Consider the following 15905-nt stretch of genomic DNA (forward strand, 5'->3'; position numbering starts at 1 on the left):
TGAGTGCAGTTGTGTGTGTGCAGTTGTGTGTGTGCAGTTGTGTGTGTGCAGTTGTGTGTGTGTGTGTGCACCCTGCGCACCCCGTGTGCACAGCGTGTGCCGGCTGCGGGGGTGTCCCCGCACACTCACAGCCCCGGCCCACTGGCGGCGGGGGCACACGGATCGCACCCTGGCCAGGAGCGGGGGGATACGGGCCCCTCCCGGCCCAGCCCCGGGCTATCGTGCGCTCCCTTGCCCCTGAAGCCGCGTTTCCCCGGGGCTATTTGGGAAGATGGGGTGAATTGGGGGCGGGGGGGCGAGATTCAGAGCATCGCTGCTGCCCGTACAGAGTTGTGCCTGCAGCGGGGCTCGGGCCCCCGCCCCGCTACCAGGGCGAGGACGGTCACGATTCACACACCGAACACCCCACGGCACCGAGCTCGGTCGAGAGGTTTCCTGGCCCCTCCCCAGCCCTGCCCCGGCCCCGCCGCGCTTTTCGCATCCTCCGCTGCGGGGCGGTGGCCGCCGGGGGGCGGGGGGGCGCACCGGGCACGCAGCGCTCCCCCGGAGGCTGCCCTCGCTGACGGGGGTGAGGCTCGGTGGGGGGCGGGGACCCCCGGCCTCGGCGGGGCATCTCTGCGCTGCTGCCGGCGGCCGCGGGAGGGCGTCGCCTGTGTTACTTCCCTCCGGAGAACGCGGGGCCAGCGCCGCCGCCGCCGCCCCCCGCCCCCCGCCGCCTCCCCCCGCCCGCGGCGGCCCCTCTTGGGCGGCGGGCGGCGGCGGCGGTGACGGGCGGGGGGGCCGAGCTGAGGCCCCGGTCGCCGCCGCGCCGGGTGCCCTCCTCCTCGCTGTGGCTGCCGTGCCGGCCGCGCCCCCAGAATCTGGGCGGGGGTCGGCGGGCGGCGCTCGGCGGGCGGCGCGGGGGCGGCGGCGGGCCCGGGCCGGAGGGGCGCGGGGAGCGGCGGCGCGGGGGGGCCCGGCGGCGGCGCGGGAGCACCGCGAAGGAGCCCCAAGAAGCACAAGTTGGGGCTGGCGGCGGACCAGGCTGTTGTTGTTCTCAACGTGGTCCGCCCCGTGGCGATATAAAGGGCGGCGGCGGCGCCCGCCCCGGCAGAAGGCGCACGGAGCGGAGCAGGCACAGCGCGCTCGCACGGTCCCGCCGCGCCGCCGCTGCCCCCGCCCGGCCCCGCTCCGGCCCGAGACCCCCCGCACCATGTCGGTAGAGCTAGAAGAAAACGATCTGCCCTTGACAGAGGCAGAGGAGGCGCCGCTCTCCCCGGAGAAGAAAGCGGCTGCTAAGAAGGCGAAAGGAGGCGGTGGCGCCTCGTTGTCGCCATCGAAGAAAAGGAAGAACAACAAGAAGAAGAACCAGCCGGGCAAATACAGCCAGCTAGTGGTGGAGACGATCCGCAAGCTGGGCGAGCGCAATGGCTCCTCGCTTGCCAAGATCTATAACGAGGCCAAGAAGGTGGCCTGGTTCGACCAGCAGAACGGCAGGACTTACCTGAAGTACTCAATCAAGGCACTGGTACAGAACGACACGCTGCTCCAGGTGAAGGGCACCGGCGCCAATGGCTCCTTCAAGCTCAACAGGAAGAAGCTGGAAGGCGGCGGAGAGGGGGGCGCGGGCAACAGCGCCCACAAGTCCCTCAAGAAGGCGACGGTCTCCTCGACCCGGCGGGCGGAGAAGCCGGCGGCCAAGAGCAAGAAGCCCGAGAAGAAATCGCACAAGAAAGGAGCCGGCGGCGCGGCGGCGAAGAAGGACAAGGGCAAAGCCAAGAAGACCACCAAGAAGGGAGCCGCGTCCCCCGGGGGCAAGAAGGTGAAGAAGTCGGCAAAGCCCAAGGCGCTCAAGAGCCGGAAAGCATGAGACCGAGGCGCAGGGAGCCTCCCGCCGCCCCCCGGACTGAGAGCCCCGCGGCACAGACTGCTCTGAGGACAGACCCCAGGGGACCCGCTTTGTCTTTGTGTTGCTGACTCGCCTCCGCAGCCACCGCCGTGCGCGGTGAGCGGGGCTGCGGCTGCCCCAGCCCCCCTTCCCCTTCTCTGCCGCCTTATTTTTTCCATCCCTTTTCCCCCCATCCCACGCCGCGGCTTTTCCCCGATCGCGCCCTTTTGTTTTCGGCCGTGCCCCTCCCCGCCTGTAGACGGTTCCCGGCCCCCACCCCCTCCCGAGTCCCCCCGGTTCTTCCCAGGGATATTTCCCGCCCGGTTTCCATAGCAGCCATTTTGCACGGGGCCCCCCCCCCGCGCCACGTGGGCCGGTCCCGCTCCCGCCGCCCGCGCGCGCCCCGCCCGGCCCCGCCCCTCCCGCCGCGCGCCGTGCCTGCTCGCGGCCGCTCCGAAGGGCCACGGCGCCCCCTGGCGGCCCGCGGCCCCGCCGCCATGGCAACGGCCCGGCGCGCGGGAGCAGCCGCCCCTCGGCGGCCGCCGACCGCACCTGCAATGGCCTTCAATGTTTTTTTATGGGTCTGGGGGTGGGTGGGCTGGGGAGGGTTCGGGTTAGTGGGGTCTTTTTTTGTTTGTTTGTTTTTTATTGTGGGGTTTTGTTTGGTTTGATGGTTTTTTTTTTTTTCCTTTTCATTTATCGTCGTTTCAAATAAATTGGTACAAAACGCGTCTCTCGTGTGCTCCCTGCAGGAGTCGGGGAGCGGGCAGGAAAGGGGGCTGGTCCTAGGGGGGCTTCCTGGTGGTCGGGGTCCGTCCGGGTGCCCGCATCCTCCTCCGAGTGGAGGACAGCAGAGGAAGGAGGGTCCCTCGCCACGGAGGCGAGGGAGGAACGCGATCCTTGGCGCAGCTGCGCTCGGCTGAGCTCCTTGAGCAGCGGGGCGGGGGACACGGCAGCACAGCCCCCGCCCCAGCCGGTGCCGATTCCCTGCAGCAGCTGGGCTGGGCAGGGGCGGCTCCCGGGACACGCCCCGAGCCGAGTCCCCGCAGGCAGGAGCGGCAGCGGGGGCACAGCGGAGCCCCCCCGGCGCTGGCTATTTATGGCGCAGCCGGAGAGGTTGCGTAAATCCCGCCGGGGATCTGGGCCATCTTGTTCTGCCTGCTGCGGGAGGGAGCGCGGGGCCAGCCCTCCGCGCCGCGGGGACCCGCAGCACAGGACAGGGGACGGGCACGGGAAGAGGGCAGCACCAGCTGCAGGTGTGCCGTGCCTCCCAGGCCGGCTGGGGGTGAGCCCCTGGCGGCGCTGCCATCGCCCCAGTTCTCAGCCCCACACCACAGCCCTGTCCCGCTGCCTCCAGCAGCCAGGAGAGCTTCAGGCAGTAGCACTGCCCGAGAGCTGTGCTGGAGCATCAACATGGTCCCTGTGCCTAAGGAACACAGCATGGATCAGGCCCGAGGTGACAGAGACAGCAGCCACTGGGGCCTAGGGACAGTCACACCAGGCAGGGCTGATGGCAGGGCCTTTCAGCAATCCTGGGAAAGGAACAGCCCCTTCCTCCAGGGCCCCAGTCAGGCCTGGGGCAGCTGCTTTATCCCTTCATCCCCTGGAGAACAAGCAGGGAGAGAGGAATCAAGTTTTTCTCCTTGAAGAAACGTTCTGCAAGAGAAACCAGCCAGAGAGCACCGATCTGCTACAGGAGGCTGCAGCCTCCCTCCAGGTCTGTGTTTAGAAGCAGCAGTCACAATCCTGCTGCCCCACAGCAAGCCTGGGAGAGATCTGCTGCATTCTGGCACTGAGCTGCACTTGTGTCCTTAGTCAACAGCTGACACTGCAGGTTTGGGAGGATCACAGAGGATACCCTCACCAAGGGCTCGGACACAGGGGGCAGAGGGGTCAACCCTGCTCCCCAGGAGAGGAGGTTAAATCAACCCCACCTCAGGACTCTGCTCTCCTGGGCACTCATCTGCACGGCAAACTCTAACCACCTCTCCAGGCAGACCAACAGGCACATTCCTGTGGGCAGATAAAAGCAGAGGGAGGGCAGTGACCCTCCAGCTGCCCAGCACAGGGAAGGCAGCAGGGTGACACATGGTGACAATCCAGCTGGAGCTGTCTTACCTCAGGCTGAGCCTGCCAGGAGCCATGATGCTGGGGCATCCCTGAGTGAGCTCCCTTGGGTGCTGCCAACCATGAGGACCAGGCTCTGGAGAGAAACCCAAGCCCTAGGGACTTCCAAGAGCCAGTGACTCATCTCATCAAACTTCCAGAGCTGAGGGACACAGCTGGCAGACTCTGCTGCACGTGGTGACATGCACAGCAACCTCCCACAGCAGGCAGCTTTCAGCTCCCGCGCTCTGTGCTCATCTTCAGGTACCCAAGAGGCAAGGGAAGAATCCTGCAGCCTCCCAGCCTTCTCCTTAAGCGAAGCACAGACCAAGAGCCACCCTTCCAGGCTCACTTGATCTCTGGGGAAGGCTCTTCTCAGCCAAGTCATTCACATTTTGTGAGCTGCTCAGGTGCTATGAAGCATTCAGTAGAGCCAGGACCGGCAAAACCCCTCCAGAAAGCACAAGACTTGCTGTCCCTGAAGCTGCAGGCTTGCCAGTGACCACATTTATTCCAGCTTTATAATAAAAAGCAAGACTTCCAAATCTCCTGGTCACAACAATGTTCAGTGGAGAAGTTTATGAGGTGATAAAGGCCAAGCACTTCAGCAATGCTTGCTGTGACAGACAGGATTTCCTTTGGTCTGGCTTGCAACAACATCCCAGCTTTCCCAGCTGGTCTGTCACATGCCAGCAGAGCAAGTTCAGAGCCCAGCTGGAGCTCAGGGCACTACGTGTGCCACCAGCAGTCAGTCATAGCTCCCTCAGCACTGCACCAGCCTCAGCAGAGCCACACAACAGCCAGGGTGGCTGCAAGCTGCCGGGCAGCAGCCCCCCGTGCTGGCAGGGCAGGTGACACTGCCCTGCAGGGACCAGCCCAGCATCCCCACATCCTACACCCTGCACAGACCAACCAGCTCCCAACCCCAACACCACTGGGAGTCATCCAAGCTTCCCACAGCCCTTCCTCCCTAAAACCCAAACAGGGTGCAATTCTGGTTTGTAGAGTAGCCTCCAGGACAGCCATCAGGGAATGTCCAACAAAGGAGAGGGTGTGAGAGTAACAAACAGCCTTGTATCTCAAAGTTCTTCCCTTCGGGATCAGCTTATCTCTGCCTACTTGCCTGCAAGGTCGCCCAGAGGCTCCTGGAGCAGCCCAGGGGGCACCTTCAACCCTGGGGGAGGGTCCTGGGTCCAGCCTCACTCCTCCACTGCACCCAGCCAGGAGCAGCTGAAGCTTCCTGGCACTCATGACAGAGCAAGCAGGCAGTGTGGCATTCTCATAGCAGGGAAAAGAGCCAGACAACAGTATTATCTGCTCCCAGGATAGGAAAAGACTGTCTGAGTGAAGGGCAAGCACACAGCCTAGCAGTGGTCCTGGTGTTTTACTAGTTCTTCCCCTCAGAGAACACAGAGCCCAGACACCAGAGAGCCTGCCAGATTCTGTGAGTTTGGTGAGGTGACAAGACAAAGCACATTTTAGAGCATTCAACAGGGAACCAGTTTAATCAGATATCAGGTTTGCACCATTCTTTTCAGAATCACAAGTTCTGCATTTTTCTAAGAAATACAAAGCACTCTCAGGTTTACAGAATGCTGGTCCTGGGGAAAACAAGAGGGAGAGAACAAGACACCAGGATACAGACACACTGACCACCACACTGGGCAGCAGAAAGGAAACTGCTCATCCCCACCTCGCTGATGATAACAGCCCCTTTGCAGGAGGCAGAGAAATCCCAGGGGGTCTGTACTACCGCAGTGGGGCTGTGCCCTGCTGTCCCCACCCACCGAGGTCAGGATACCCCAGTGGAATCCTAGGACACCTCCACACCCCCATCAGCACGACACCAATGAACACACCGCTCCCACATACCAGAATGAAAACCCCCTGCATAAAGCCAGCTGACAAGCATCCAGGTTCATCTACTCTAGATAACATTAAACTCAGATCCAGGGTAAGTTACTTCATCCACAAGATTAACAGCTGATTCAATAGGTTGAACACATGCTACTTACAGCACATAAATAGAAGATACTCTTTTTTACTTAAAAAACGTGTGATGAAGGTCTAGGTCCGATTGCCTCGACACTGCTGCATGCACACAACTATCGGCCTCACAGAAGCAGCTGCGCTGGGCAGCAGGAAAGCTGTCTCTGCATCACCTATTCCAGGGGTCACGGGACAGCTATCCTGCCCCCATGCTCGGCATTAGCCACACAGCCAGGAAATAAATACGGCACTAGCCAGGAGTGGGCTTTAATACAAACTCTAATGGTTTTCAAAAGAAATATTAATCCATAAAGGGTTACAGTTAACAGATATCATCATCACTTTATTTCTCAGAGCCAGAAATAGAGCTGAACAAACAAACAACAACAAAAAAGAGACAGAGGATGTCATTTCCAGAAGTGCAACCAGGGTACAGGGTAGCTCTCAGCGAGACGAAGGGCTTCTGCAGCTGGGAGAGGAGGGGAGCCATGGCAGAAGATGGCAGCTCCCGCTCCCGGCGGGCGCCTGACCTTGCGACGCTCTCCGAGGGGATTTGTCACCACAGCCTCCACCCCACCCCGCTACCGAGACCCACAGTGTGTGGGAACACCGAGTACCCCAGCACCCACCGAGCCAGGGAGCTGCAAGGAGGTGATTTACAGGGATGTACCCAAAAATAGAGACCTTAAAATAAACAGGACCAAAGCTTCTTTACAGTAGGCAATGCACTAGGTTTTACCATGAACAGAACTAAGACTAACAGCCACTTCTTGCCAATGGAGAAACTTTTTCTCCTCTTCGTGTTTTCCAGCCCCCTGCCCTCGCAGCTGCAGTGCGGCCAGGATGGCATTGCTGAGGATGGAGGCGGGGGCACGGCAGCAGCGAGTACACACCAGGGCGAGCAGGGCCAGCCGGGGGGGGCCCTGCACAGTCCCAGGGCTGGTGGAGGGGAGAGGCAGCCAGGGGTGCCTGTGTCCATCCCCTTGCCCGCTACAACAATCCTCAGCAGCTACCAGCAGCCCTGCAGCTGTGATCCAGCTGCCTCCTCCAAAATCACTTCTTCCAGAGGGAAGAGAGGCAGAGTAGGGGCACAAGCAGGGCCTGACCTCAATCATGCTCGCCCGGCACCCTGACACAGCCCAGGCCGGGGGAGCCAGTGAAGGGCTGGCGGGGTGCTGCCAGGGCTCACCACCCAGCCCGGGCTGAGGGGCAGGACGGGGAACCCCAGCCCCACTGGGAGAGGAGGTGAGGCGGTGGTGAGACGGGAACTGGGGGCAGGGGGTCGGGGGGCAGCGCTCACTTCTTGGAGCTCTGCGTCTTCTTGGGCAGCAGCACGGCCTGGATGTTGGGCAGGACGCCGCCCTGGGCGATGGTCACGCCGCCCAGCAGCTTGTTGAGCTCCTCGTCGTTGCGGATGGCGAGCTGCAGGTGCCGCGGGATGATGCGCGTCTTCTTGTTGTCGCGGGCCGCGTTGCCCGCCAGCTCCAGGATCTCAGCCGACAGGTACTCCAGCACGGCCGCCAGGTACACCGGCGCCCCGGCGCCCACCCGCTCCGCGTAGTTACCCTTCCGCAGCAGCCGGTGCACCCGCCCCACGGGGAACTGCAGCCCGGCCCGCGACGAGCGCGACTTGGCCTTGGCCCGCGCCTTTCCGCCGGACTTTCCCCGGCCCGACATGGCCGGCAGGCAGCGGCCCCTCGCCCCCGCCTCTCAAGCAGCGCCGCGCACAGAGGGTCCCGGCGCCTGCGGGGAGATAAACGCCGTTACACCGCGCGGGGCCCGCGCCGCCCCGCCCGCGCCGCGCCGCCCTTACCCGCAAAGAGCTCCCGCCGCTCTGCCCTGCGCGCCGCCCGCCGCCGCACTGCCCGTGCTGCCGCCGCCGCGCCGCGGATATCGCTGCCCGCCCGCCGCACGCCTCGTCCCATTGGCTACCGCCGCTGCCGCCACGGCGCTGATTGGTCATCGTGCCAATCCCTGATTTGCATAGGGCTCCCAGCGCCCCGGCTCCGCCACGGGCCGGCGCCCAGGGCGGGCAGCGACGCGGCTCCGCCTGCGCTCCGGCCGGTCCCGGATCGCCGGCGCCCCCCGCACCCCGGCAGCCGCTTCGTGACCGAGCATGTGGGGCGGGGGATTGGCCCGAGCGCCCGTGGGTGTCCCGGCAGCTCTGTGCCCGTCTGCCTTGCTCAAACCCTTGGCACCTTCCTCGGCCAGCGGGATGTCTCTCCCGGAAGGATGCCAAAGTCTGCGGGCGAGGGCGATGCTATGGAGAAAAGAGCCCGCGACAGGGAGGGCAACCCGCAACGAGTACTACCCTCCCTTGCCTCCTCACGTATCAAAGGGGAAAGTTTCTCCCAAATCAGTTTCTGTGGAGAGGCCAGCTTGATTGTGGTCATCTCCGCACCAGTTGAGAGGACCTGCCTCAAACAGCCTTGGGCGAGCAGCCAGACTCCAGTTTAAAGGTGATGTAGCGCAGCAATAACACCTCCTCATTAAACACACAGTGTAGGGTTCTTGGGGTTTTTTTGGTTTGTTTTTTTTTTTTATGGCGATGCTGCTGCTGGTGCTCACAGTCTGGAGGGAGATAAACCTGTCCCCTGTGCCTTTGCATCGCCCCTGTGCCCCCAGGGGAAGGATTATGTTCTCAGAGCTGGGAAAGTTGAGCATCCCCCTACTCATGCTCAGCATCTTCACTCCCTCCACAGCAACTGGAGACCTGAAATGAATTCTAGATGAGCTGGTGACCTTTAGAAAAGCCTCATCTGCAGTTAGCACTCACTAGGCTGGGGCAGCTGAGCAGCTTATCCTGGAACAGCGATGGGCAGGCAGGGAGAGAAACCTCCCGTTGTGCCTCCTGCAAGGACAGGCATCAAGGTGACAGTGCCAGAAGCCAAAAATCTATTCTGCCAAGAGCTGCTAATACAGTGATTCCCTTGCCTCAAGTCATGGTGACAGCAATGAGGAGCCAGCTAGCAACAGGCTTTCTGGATAGAAATCCTAATCCCACCCCAGCTTCCCCTAAGTCATGAAACCTGCGCTCAGCTGCCTCTGTAGCATGTGAGGGATTCAGAGGCGGATTTCATTCAATGGCACTTGGGTCTCCCCAGGTCTCCATCCTGTGGCTCCTGCCCTGGGTCTGCTGTCCCTCACTGTCATCCTCAGAGCAGACACAACACAAAGCAGATCCTTAAGAAACCTCTTCCAAGCTTTTTTATTGTGCTCATACATAGCGTTTTTATACCTTTCTGACCCAGTAAGTGCACCCATCTCATTGGTCATCATCACACCACCCCTCAAGTCCATTGATGGAAGCACTATATTGAGAAAGCATCCCCAAAAATCCAAAATACAGTTAAGTCCTGCTTTTCTATGGGTTTTTTTTTGCAGCACACATGTTCTGTTTTCTTCTACCCTTATCTTATTTCTCTTCTTCTCATGGACACACAGGAATCCTGCTGGCTTCTTCTTTCTGTCAGCTCTTCTCTCTGACCCCCAGCCCGCTGTGGGCCCTCTCCACACCTCCCCAGGGACAAGCCTCAGCTGCAGCCACCCTTGCAGCTCTCCAGGGAGGACAGATGACTCTAGAGGAGCCCCAGAATCAAGCCCCAGGGAATATTTACCACTGACAAATGGAAATGTTCCACCAACATGGCCTTGCAGAGCTCCAACCCTGAGAGCTCTGCACTGGGTAGGTGGTTTGCTCCTCGGCAGATGGAGAGGAGGTACAAGCTCTGCCTGCAAAACAGGAGCACTGGGGCTGCAGCGGGCAAGAGGGACACAGACACGCACATGGACAAGGGCACGGCCCAGACAGCCAGTGAAGACCATTTTATTGTTTCCAACACAAAGAAGTACTGATTTCTAGCAAGGATTTCATCATGTAAGGCTTTTGGTCTGTAACATCTGGCTCTGTTTACAAAATCCCTGACCTCATAAACAACAGCCCTGTGCTGTTCTGTAATGGCACTTAGGTTATCTGGGCTTTAATGACTGGCCTTTTCAAATAAGACAGAGTGCATCCCTCCCCAGATCAAGGAAATCCTCTCTAAGTCTTCAAATCCCATTAACAAAATGATGGTACAAACAACGTGACAGACACACTGTTCCACCCTGCTGCCAGCAGGAAAACCTAAGCAAAGTCCAGCTCCTCCAGGCACCACTTGAACATCTCCCTGTTTAGGAGCCATGAATGCACATCGCAATGCTGATAAAGAGCAGGGTGGATCTGGCAGATCTTCCCAGCCTGGGGTTTCCTCATAATATTTACTGCTTGTTCCTCAGTACTGCACTGCAGCCATCTTTTCAGGGCAAGAATATTGGAAAGGAATTTGTACAGAATCAGTGTGGAATTAAGTGCAAAAGTATCAGTTTAACACCAAAAAAAGGGAAGAGAAAACCAGAGTCATGAACTATCAACATTGTCAGGAGACAGAAGTTATTCCTCCCTAGCAGGCTGAGATGCTTCTCAGGGCTTTATTTTTGCTTGGCATGACTGGCAAGGAGGGAGGCCAACAAGTTATATTCACTCCCATCAGCACAAGACAAAGCCAAAATCTTTACAGACATCAACCTTTAACAAAACACAAAGAAATGAGACAACAACCTAGAGCAGCAGATCAACACCTGAGAGGCTTGGATGACTTCAACATCAGTCTGCAAAGCCTTACAAAAATACCATTTCTCACTCTACTTAGGAAAATCAGAGGTAAAAGGGATGGCCAGCCATCTCATCTGGTGCCTAAGCCTTGTGCTTCTTCGCAGCTGGCTGTCCCTGCTTCCCCAGCCACTGCTGCAGGACATCTGCGCTGGTTTTCTTGGGTGAAGGGCTGTGGATGAACTGACTTGTCCACTTGGGCAAATCATTTTCTTTCTTCTGGGGAGAGCCCTCCTGGGAGCTTTTTAACCAGCCCAGCATCACTTTGTTGCTTGGGGTAGCTTTGATCTCCTGGACAGACAAAAGACAGTGTGAGAGAAGTCAGAAGCACAGCGAGCAGGGCAGCCAGCCAGCTGCAAGAGCTGGTCCAGAGTGGGATGTGGAGGCTGGAGCAATGGCCCTGCCTGCAATCAGGCACATCTGTGGGAGGTTCCCCAGACTGCTGCGAACAGGCTTGTTCCAAGACCCATTTCACATGGAATTTGCCTCATTTGGCAGCAAAATCCTGGCATGGGCTGACAGTTTTATTTCTGGAAGCAGAGGGAAGGGAATCTGTCCAGGGCTCAGTACTCCAGCATCAAGCACAGGCATGCTCTGCAGACATTGCCTACTGCCACTCCTCCTGCAGCCTGGCAGCTCTGACCTGGCTCAGAGACATCACCATGGCTGAGCTCCCCCCTGCTAAGCCCCCACCAGTACCCACCTTCTTCACTCCCAGCTCAATGGGTGCAACACACTCAGGTGCGTTGTTGCGGATGTTGTTGACAAAGGTGGACACTGGGTGGAAAACAATGTTCTCTGTGGGCTGGATGAGTTTAACAGCTTCTTGGGTTGGCACTTCAGCAAAGTCCAGCCATTTCCTGATGGCTTCATCCCCATCCAGGATAGCTGGCATCCTAAGGGATAAGACAGAGCCAAAGCTCAGCAGCAGTATGTCAGTGTGGTGGCAAAAGCCAGACTTGTAAGCCAGCAAGGAGCCGGCCTCTTGGGGAAAAGAGGGAAAACAAGCAACAGGATGCTCTTCTGTAGGGCAGAGTGCACATTCACACAGGTAGCTGGTTTGCTGGAAGAGGCTGACAGGCCCTGGTCAGGAAGGGAGACCAAATCCAAAAAGTGATCCAATTCCAACTGCTACCCACAGAGCACAAAGATGGTGATTTATGGAAAGGGCATGAGCTGGTGACCTGAAATGGGTCAGTAATGTTGTAGCACTTCTCTCTGAGTGCAGGAGGAACAAGCTGCACTCCGTGCCTGAGTGCTGCCAGACTGGTGTCAAAAGGTGCAGTTCTACTTCATCCCCCTCCACCCTGCAACCTCCTTGCCTGCTCTCACTTGCCTGTGATGGATGAAGCTCACATCCTTGGAAGCATCCACAGTGATGATGGTGTAAGTGTACAGCATTTCTCCTCCCCCCGGTGGCTCCCAGCAATCGAAAATCCCAGCCATAGTGAGCAATCTCCACCCTTTCCATTCTTCATCTCCCTGTGTCTCCTTGTCCTGTAGGAGAGAGGCCCCGTTGTCCTGGTCAGTGCTGGCTCATGGACAGCCAAAGCAGCACAAATTTGTCAGAGCTGAGGCAGGTCAGTGACTCAGATCTGAGTCGTGAACAGAACTGAGCTGAGGCTCTCCAGGAGTCTTTCTACTGATTTGAGGTAACTCCAGGAGAGATATCAGGACCCTCATCTTCCCACAGGCAAGCCAGTGCTCTCTTCTCCTTCTGAACATCCTAGCCACTGGTTCAGCCAAATGAAAGAGGTAGTGAAACTCCCAGCCCAGTCCCCTGTGAGCCACATTGCCCACCCATACAAATATCCGGCACGTGGGGAGCAGTGACCGTGACGGCAGGGACGCTGCCTCACCTTTTACAGCCTGGAGAGCGCTGCGATGGGGACTGCCAGCCGCAGAGGCATGGCAGTGTGCCAAGCCCAGCACAGAACACAGCCCTGCTGGAAACAGAGTCCCAGAGATGGGCAGAGTAAGAGAGAAGTGGGCTTTTCCCCAGGCAGCTGCTCGGAGCAGGGGCCCAGAGCTGAGTGCAAGCGTTCAGACACAGCAAGGAACTCCATACCGTGGTGTCTTTGGTCTGGGGGAAGTAAATGAAATACGGTTGCTTCCCCCCACTCTGCTGCTGCCACTCGTAGAAGCCATCTGCCAGGACCACACAGCGCTTGCCCTTGAGGAGAGCACCCTGGGGAGAGACAGCACAAGTGAGCGGTGAACAGCAGCCTCAGGTAGTCTGCAATGGCAGAAGGGCTCCTGCATTACTCAGCCCTCTGGCTCCCTCCAAGGACTTTCCTAAATTGCCCCTGGGATGCACAAATGCCACCACTAGTGCTATGTTGAGCTGTTCCAGTAACTGCCTTTTCAGTTCTTCCATTTCAGTAAAACCCCCAGCTTTGCAGTACAGGGACTTGCTCCCCTGTGCAATGGCAAGTGGTGACCAATGCTTGCCCAGCAGATGTTTCAGCCCTGGTTTTGCTGACTACAAGATTTCTCCAAGCAGGACACAAAGGTGGCAGCAGCTCACCTTGTAGGAGGACTTGCTCAGCATGGTATCGCTGCGGCAGTTGGAGGTGTTGAACTGCAGCTTGGAGGGGTTGTCCTGCTTGAACCAGGAGGGCACCAGGCCCCAGCGCATGTCCATGAGGACCCGCTCGGAGGAGTCTGCATCCTTGCCAATGAACAGAGAAACACCTCAGGTCAGAGCAACGTCACAGAGACCACAAGCATCCCCACAGCTAGAGAGAGGTGTTTTGGGAAGTCCTACAACTTTGCCCCCTAAAAGAGGGGATCTGGCCAGCATTTCTTCCAAGAGCTGGGGTTCACTGCTCCTCCCTCACAAGCCATGCAGAAATAGCCGCTATAAATAACCCTTTGCATATTCTTAACAGCCTTCCTGTAAGAATTAATCTTCAGCAGAAAGCACATTAATATTTTGCAGGAACAAAGAACTGTCTCCATGAGGCTCAACCAACTCTGTTGTTGAATTAACACAGGGTTTTTTTAGTGGAAATGGCTGGAGACATGAATTCATGAGCTCTCGAGTAAACAGCCATGTCAGCCTGGTATCAAAGTCCTCAAAACGTCCCCTGGTGACACTGAACATCCCAAAGGGGCAAAAGCCTCACTTTCATTTTAATAATGTGATTTCTGCTGACCTGGTGCACTTTCACTACTTGTGCTTTGCATATTACCTGCCTTTGGACAATGGAAACAGTTTGTGGCTTTCGATTCTCCCCCAGCTTGCTCTCACTTTCTGCCCACAGCTGCCGGCCTGGCAGCGCCTGCTGGGCTGTTTGCTCCCAAAGGACTGCAGTAGACAGACAAACAAAAACACCTACTAGAGGTAGTGTGGGTATGTTTGCAGTTTTGTGAAGTCTTTCAGAGCCTCCCTCAGGGCAGGAGTAACAAAAAGGGACACTCTGCACCGCACCAGCATCCCAGCAACTTGAACAGTGATGGACAAGTAAGCAGGTGTCTGCCTGTGACCTGTATCACACCCCCTGCCCCGTATTCCTCTGCTCATCAGCTCCATTGCCTAGTCTCAGGGGGATGTGGGACCCCTAAGGCAGGAAAGGAGGGCATGAGGGATGCCTGATGGCATTGGCCACAGCACTCCTGAGTGGTCCCACTGAGGGGCTGATCACCTATGCCAGTAACGGCTGCAAAGTGCAGCTGCCCCAGCAGCTGGGGAGGGAGAGCAGAGCGGCTCCAGATCGGGGTGTTCCGATTGAGCGCACCCCATTTCACCCCGCTGAACGCCAAAGAGCAGCAGCTGGCCGGACACCCCTTCGCTGTGAAACCAAACGAGCAGCACCAACCACAGAGGCTGCCCAGGATGTCTGGGGAGGGGTTGCGTGAGGCTTACATTGTGTGGGACAACAGCCCCCACAGGTGTGTACAGGTGTTGTGGGAACAGCCCCCACAGGTGTGTACAGGTGTTGTGGGAACAGCCCCCACAGGTGTGTACAGGTGTTGTGGGGACAACAGCTCCCACAGGTGTGTACAGGAGTTGTGGGAACAGCCCCCACAGGTGTGTACAGGTGTTGTGGGGACAACAGCCCCCACAGGTGTGTACAGGTGTTGTGGGGACAACAGCCCTCACAGGTGTGTACAGGTGTTGTGGGGACAACAGCCCCCACAGGTGTGTACAGGTGTTGTGGGGACAACAGCCCCCACAGGTGTGTACAGGAGTTGTGGGAACAGCCCCCACAGGTGTGTACAGGAGTTGTGGGGACAACAGCCCCCACAGGTGTGTACAGGTGTTGTGGGGACAGCCCCACAGGTGTGTACAGGTGGTGTGGGGACAACAGCCCCACAGGTGTGTACAGGTGTTGTGGGGACAACAGCCCCCACAGGTGTGTACAGGTGTTGTGGGACAACAGCCCCCACAGGTGTGTACAGGTGGTGTGAGGACAACAGCCCCACAGGTGTGTACAGGTGTTGTGGGACAACAGCCCCCACAGGTGTGTACAGGAGTTGTGGGGACAACAGCCCCCACAGGTGTGTACAGGTGGTGTGGGGACAACAGCCCCCACAGGTGTGCAGCTACTGCCCCGCTTCGCAGTTGAGATTTTTGGCTTTGTCTCTCTGCTCCCTCCTATTACTAATGTGACCTGGACACACGCCGCAGAGTTATGAAATTAAAAAGTGCCTGAGGAAAACAAGTTTAAACCAGCAAAGCAATTACAGGCATTTACCAAAAAAATCTCTACCAAGGTTAAGCACTTATACACGTTTTTTCAGAAAACATAAACACTGTGGTGGAAGCAGGGTAGCGATTCCCCTCCTCTTTCTGAACATGTAAATATTAACAAGAAGCGACATTTTAGCAATCAGAAAATTCAATACCTGCCACGTAGAGCGAAGCGAAACAAACCACGGTTCGGAGCGAGTCCCTCACCCCCCGGGGAAGCACAGCCTCCTTCCCTCCGCTCCCATCGAGCCCCACCATGCTGCCCAGCACCCGCCCCGCCGGGGCCGGGATGCGGCCGGTCCGCGAAGCGAGGGCGGAGGTACCTGCTGGAGGTGGCGGCGAGAGAGCAGCACGGGGCCGCTGGACTGCGGGCCCTTGTTGTAGGAGGGCTGGTACCGCTCCTGCCGCAGCCACTCGGGCTGCCGCTGCTGGCCCCGGCGGTCGCGGTAGGCGCAGGCCCGGCGGAGGTTGTCGGCGGCCAGCGAGCAGGCGGTGCGGCCGCACATCCCGCCGGCTCTGAGGGGCAGCGGCGCCGCGCTCCGCCCCGCCCGCCCGCGGGGAGGGGCTGCGGCCGGGGGCAGGGCCGGGCCGCGCCG

At 58.6% G+C, this 15905-nt stretch overlaps 3 protein-coding genes across 3 annotated transcripts; 1 reads left to right on the forward strand and 2 right to left on the reverse strand.

Annotated features, from left to right (window-relative positions):
* Positions 1-1081: 1081 nt before the first annotated feature.
* H1-10 (H1.10 linker histone) lies at positions 1082-2222 on the forward strand. Its single transcript, XM_023947361.2, has one exon. The coding sequence runs from the start codon at positions 1193-1195 to the stop codon at positions 1847-1849; it is 657 nt and encodes a 218-aa protein (XP_023803129.1). The 5' UTR covers positions 1082-1192; the 3' UTR covers positions 1850-2222.
* A 3227-nt stretch (positions 2223-5449) lies between these two features.
* LOC111935308 (histone H2A type 2-B) lies at positions 5450-7860 on the reverse strand. Its single transcript, XM_086845747.1, has 2 exons — positions 7776-7860; positions 5450-7705 (listed from the first exon to the last, which is right to left on the reverse strand). The coding sequence occupies exon 2, from the start codon at positions 7637-7639 to the stop codon at positions 7259-7261; it is 381 nt and encodes a 126-aa protein (XP_086701873.1). The 5' UTR covers positions 7640-7705; positions 7776-7860; the 3' UTR covers positions 5450-7258.
* Positions 7861-9772: 1912 nt separating this feature from the next.
* HMCES (5-hydroxymethylcytosine binding, ES cell specific) lies at positions 9773-15883 on the reverse strand. The gene is made up of 6 exons (XM_023947122.2): positions 15633-15883; positions 13141-13284; positions 12682-12801; positions 11950-12110; positions 11317-11509; positions 9773-10904 (listed from the first exon to the last, which is right to left on the reverse strand). The coding sequence occupies exons 1-6, from the start codon at positions 15813-15815 to the stop codon at positions 10698-10700; spliced, it is 1008 nt and encodes a 335-aa protein (XP_023802890.2). The 5' UTR covers positions 15816-15883; the 3' UTR covers positions 9773-10697.
* Positions 15884-15905: the final 22 nt, after the last annotated feature.

Source organism: Cyanistes caeruleus, chromosome 11, assembly GCF_971803275.1.
Source record: "Cyanistes caeruleus chromosome 11, bCyaCae1.hap1.1, whole genome shotgun sequence".
Lineage (NCBI taxonomy): Eukaryota > Metazoa > Chordata > Aves > Passeriformes > Paridae > Cyanistes > Cyanistes caeruleus.